Source organism: Branchiostoma floridae, chromosome 2 (genome assembly GCF_000003815.2).
Source record: "Branchiostoma floridae strain S238N-H82 chromosome 2, Bfl_VNyyK, whole genome shotgun sequence".
Classification (NCBI taxonomy): Eukaryota; Metazoa; Chordata; class Leptocardii; order Amphioxiformes; family Branchiostomatidae; genus Branchiostoma; species Branchiostoma floridae.
This window is the reverse complement of record NC_049980.1, coordinates 2,152,425-2,157,267: the sequence shown is the minus strand read 5'-3', so window position 1 is coordinate 2,157,267 and position 4,843 is coordinate 2,152,425. Positions and strand designations below refer to the sequence as shown.

Below are 4,843 nucleotides of genomic sequence, written 5' to 3'. Positions count from 1 at the left end.
TGTGTTTATGTGTGTGTATGTGCGTGTGTGTTTATGTGTGTGTGTGTGTGTGTTTGTGTATGTGTGTGTGTGTGTGTGTGTGTGTGTGTGTGTGTGTGTTTGTGTTTGTTGATGATCAATTGAGACAAGTTCTGCAAAGGAGGACCTTATTTGTATGATCAATGCATCGGAAATACTTCAGTCGAAACTGCCAATATCATTTGGCGAAGGTATGAGGTCGCGGGACTCTAGTTTATAAGTGTTTTGTTTTTTGTTAAAGGTCGGACTGTCTGAATAAGAAAGGATTTCACCAGTGTACCCGCCATACGGCCTACAACGCCTGGTGCTTCTGCCGTGCCGACAGTCGGCACTGAAGACAGCAGGCGGTACGGGTGATGGAATGAACAAAAGTACAAGTGGCAGCAGTTCGTGTTGCCTGCCACAATGCAATTGTCATGTAGTGTTTACTTAATCTCAAAGCAGATCCTACAATGGCATAAGATAGTACCAAACTGGCCAAGGAGTGTAGTTAGCCAAGAGGTAGCGAAACACACTCCTAAGCCGGCACCACTCCTCTGTCAGCTTTTGATACTATCTTATGCTACTGTAGGATCTGCTTGGAGATTAGTGTTTACTTACTTAACGTTATAAGAGTTTCGTCATTCACCAGCATGGTAGCTCAACGGTCAAATGTACCACGGTCAACATTGACTGAAGGAGGTCATGAACGTAACGTTAATTCAACAGTGCATGGACAATGTGCATTCACACGTGTCTTGAGACCTTCAAACATTCTGAAGTGAGTACCGCAGGTGTTTTGGTCTGAATTTTGGTCAGAATTGGTCTGCTGCTTGTGCTTGGAAATTAAAGAAAACTCTTAGCTTTTAACTTAGGATTTTGATGAATGATGCTGATATTTACTGTTGCAGTTGTTTTGCAGAATCTAGAACCGCCGAGAGAGATTAAACACAAATAAGGTGTGCTGCAAAGTTATTCTGTTAATCTCCAAACGTAAAAAATGTTCATTATTAACATGTACTCCACACATGATCCTCACTGTTACCTGTTACTAGAACCTAGTAGTCAGCTGCAGCTGGAGAGCGGTATTCACTATGTGGGACAGAGCAAAAGCTTCTCTTTACGGCCTGATAGAGTTGACTATAATTATTCATGGCCGCGGAACCTTTCGACAAATTTAATATGTATACGTACATGCAAGGTGTAAGATATATGTGTGGCGATCCTTTGTGGAATTGTAGCAAAGGAATAGTAGTACTAGTATTCCATTTTATTCTTAATATTTTAGTATGTGTGATTTCGTGCTGTATTATGGCAACATTGGTTGGAACTATTTGATTCATGTTTCCGAGGAAGACTTTGGATGTACATTTGTACTGATGCTTAACTTTATCATGAGCAGCATCTATTTGAATGTAAAAGTCGTGTTAGACACACAACACAATGCAACAATACCACAACTGTGCTGCTTTCGTGCTGTTTGAGCAAAACACCGTTCTAGTTCTGTTTAGACACAGGAAAAGGACAATACGGTGCCCTCAAGTGCCTGTATCTAGATCGTCTTGTGGTGAATAAAGATGTAATGGACAAAACATCTAAGTCCTTCTTTCACGCGTTCAACAGGGAACTGAAGTTGTGTGTGTGTATGTATGGGCGTGTGTGTGTGTGTGTGTGTTTGTGTGCGTGTAATCAACCAACGTCTTATAGATAAACACCACAAACACCATTACAGTACGACTGCCTATTGCGACGCCTCTGTGTGTTTTTGCTAGAGAAATGTGGTCGTAAAGCGAGGAGCACCATTTTTATTTCCCTTTAATCCCGAAATTTCTTGACTTTAGGTACATAAATTCCCTCGGGGAGGTCCCAGACAGACTAAGGTAAGGAGATTAAGACGAAACATCTTTAAGCTGAGTCGGTGCCTCTCTTGGGCCTTCGAGCTCCACTCGGCTACCTACCGAAGTACAGTCCTTCTGTGAACCATGCAATACTGTGAGTGAAGACCGCCTTGCTGAGAGAGAGACAAAAGAAACATGCTGAAATCACTTTCTATCGTTCGGTATCTTTTGTCTCTGAAGACGGTTTTTCGGCGTGACGATTAGATTTTTCCAGCTTGGCACAATCTGCATCAGCTGCGCATGTATGGCACGTGGGGCCCGGCTGTGGAGAGAAGTTTCAGACAGTAAGATCATCTGGGAACATTAATAGAAGTTAAACCCAATTAGGTACATCTTTAAGTTAGATTAGAATGAATGAATTTAGAGTAGTCGCTTACTATACTGGTAACCATTATTTGTCACTTGCAATTAGCCCTCGGGCAAGAATTTACAATAAACTGTTATTAATATTATAACAATATTATCAAACAATCTAAAAACAACGGACCGTCTCCTATCAGGCATTCTACTCTAGGTTCTACTTTGTATGAAACAACAACAACAACTGAAGTAAAAGCTAAAATTATATGCTGTTGACACGTGTCATAGGAAGCTGTGGACGTCAGGCACCAATGACATTGTGAAACCTCTGCCATCTCCATATGTATAAAAAGCATGCATATGGAGGTGGACTTGGAGAGGCTGTTTCGCCGGACCCTATGTCTGCTCTGAGATTAGGACACACCTCGACAATCTCCTCCTGGTTTCTGTCCTAGACGTCCTTCAGAATCTGCCGCTTCAACTGAAGAACATCGTCATCGATACTAGTTGCCATGGCAACAGCGAACAGCACCGCGAGTAGTGTGTCTCCTAGCAGTTTTGTATAAAAGCCCGGGCACACCAGTCGTACGATCATATATGATTGCAAACACGTACAATAGACATTCTTGACATAGTCGTACATGTGTCGTACAATATTCGGCTGTCTTACGGAAGTGATTCTGTCCTTCTGGGTGGTCGGTTCTGTCATGACGTGCTTAAAAATTATACGACTTCTCAGGTCGACGAATACGGCGACTGCGACTGCGCTGTAAACTAAAGGCTAACACAAATGTAAGGAGGAAAGGCGCTAGATAAAACACACACCTATGAACTTGTTCTCGAGACGAGCAAACCTTAGATCTTCCTGCAGCCAGTATGAGTCGACAGGGTAGGCAAGTAGGACAGGCGGTTTTGAAAACCCTGTTCAGCCAGTTTGGTCATCGTGAGGCAAATTGGTTCATAGGCGGTAGGCCAAGGAATTGTCTTTGATTCGCCCGTACACCGTATCGCTGAGCATTGCCGGGGTTGGGGATTACCCGAAGGTCGGGGAAGTCGGCGAAGCCGACCAATCGGCGCAGGAGTTTTTCCACCCGAAGGTCGGCTAAGCCGACCAATCGGCGTAGCCGATTTAGAGCGCGGCGAAGCCGCGCGGCGAGCGAAGCTCAATGCATTGCAATGGGGAGAGGTTCTTTTAAGAGCCCAATGCATTGCAATGGGGAGAGGTTCTTTTAAGAGCCCTTAAGAGCGGCGAGGCCATGTGCGACCGCCGTGTGTCCCCAGCCATGCCTCTGACCAAGGTGCTGGGGATAGGCACCATAGTTTGGGGGATAGACGTCTCTGTCTCGTCATATGTTGCGATTATACCTTCCGTGGTTCTCAAGGCCATGATGACGTCATAGGCCTGGACAGGTGAACACCCGGTATCACCGCCTCATGCGCTCAGACGGCCGCAGGGGCCGGATCTTTCGCGCTAGGTCGATGCGGACGGGCGACGGGCATGTCTTGGTGCTAAAAGCCGGCGGCACTTCCTTGGTATATAAAAAATAGGAGTAAAAGAACCCCGCTCAATGCATTGCAATGGGGAGAGGTTCTTTTAAGAGCCCTTAAGAGCGGCGAGGCCATGTGCGACCGCCGTGTGTCCCCAGCCATGCCTCTGACCAAGGTGCTGGGGATAGGCACCATAGTTTGGGGGATAGACGTCTCTTTCTCGTCATATGTTGCGATTATACCTTCCGTGGTTCTCAAGGCCATGATGATGTCATAGGCCTGGACAGGTGAACACCCGGTATCACCGCCTCATGCGCTCAGACGGCCGCAGGGGCCGGATCTTTCGCGCTAGGTCGATGCGGACGGGCGACGGGCATGTCTTGGTGCTAAAAGCCGGCGGCACTTCCTTGGTATATAAAAAATAGGAGTAAAAGAACCCCGCTCAATGCATTGCAATGGGGAGAGGTTCTTTTAAGAGCCCTTAAGAGCGGCGAGGCCATGTGCGACCGCCGTGTGTCCCCAGCCATGCCTCTGACCAAGGTGCTGGGGATAGGCACCATAGTTTGGGGGATAGACGTCTCTTTCTCGTCATATGTTGCGATTATACCTTCCGTGGTTCTCAAGGCCATGATGACGTCATAGGCCTGGACAGGTGAACACCCGGTATCACCGCCTCATGCGCTCAGACGGCCGCAGGGGCCGGATCTTTCGCGCTAGGTCGATGCGGACGGGCGACGGGCATGTCTTGGCGCTAAAAGCCGGCGGCACTTCCTTGGTATATAAAAAATAGGAGTAAAAGAACCCCGCTCAATGCATTGCAATGGGGAGAGGTTCTTTTAAGAGCCCTTAAGAGCGGCGAGGCCATGTGCGACCGCCGTGTGTCCCCAGCCATGCCTCTGACCAAGGTGCTGGGGATAGGCACCATAGTTTGGGGGATAGACGTCTCTTTCTCGTCATATGTTGCGATTATTCCTTCCGTGGTTCTCAAGGCCATGATGACGTCATAGGCCTGGACAGGTGAACACCCGGTATCACCGCCTCATGCGCTCAGACGGCCGCAGGGGCCGGATCTTTCGCGCTCAGTCGATGCGGAACGGCGACGGGCATGTCTTGTTGCTAAAGCCGGCGGCCTTTCCTTGGTATTTAAAAATAGGAGTAAA

The 4,843-nt window shown here is 47.3% G+C and overlaps 1 protein-coding gene and 1 long non-coding RNA gene across 2 annotated transcripts in view; one reads left to right on the top strand and one right to left on the bottom strand.

Annotated features, from left to right (window-relative positions):
• LOC118404091 (kinesin-like protein 2) overlaps positions 1-539 on the top strand; it is an 8,549-nt gene extending 8,010 nt beyond the window's left edge. Inside the window, exon 4 of the mRNA XM_035803053.1 lies at positions 260-539. Within this exon, the coding sequence (XP_035658946.1) occupies positions 260-353 (94 nt within the window). The 3' untranslated portion in view covers positions 354-539. The remainder of the gene's footprint in view (positions 1-259) is intronic.
• A 1,248-nt stretch (positions 540-1,787) lies between these two features.
• LOC118410289 lies at positions 1,788-2,733 on the bottom strand. The gene is made up of 2 exons (XR_004830549.1): positions 2,620-2,733; positions 1,788-2,157 (listed from the first exon to the last, which is right to left on the bottom strand). It is a non-coding gene; the product is annotated as an uncharacterized LOC118410289 (long non-coding RNA).
• Between the last annotated feature and the right edge of the window lie 2,110 nt (positions 2,734-4,843).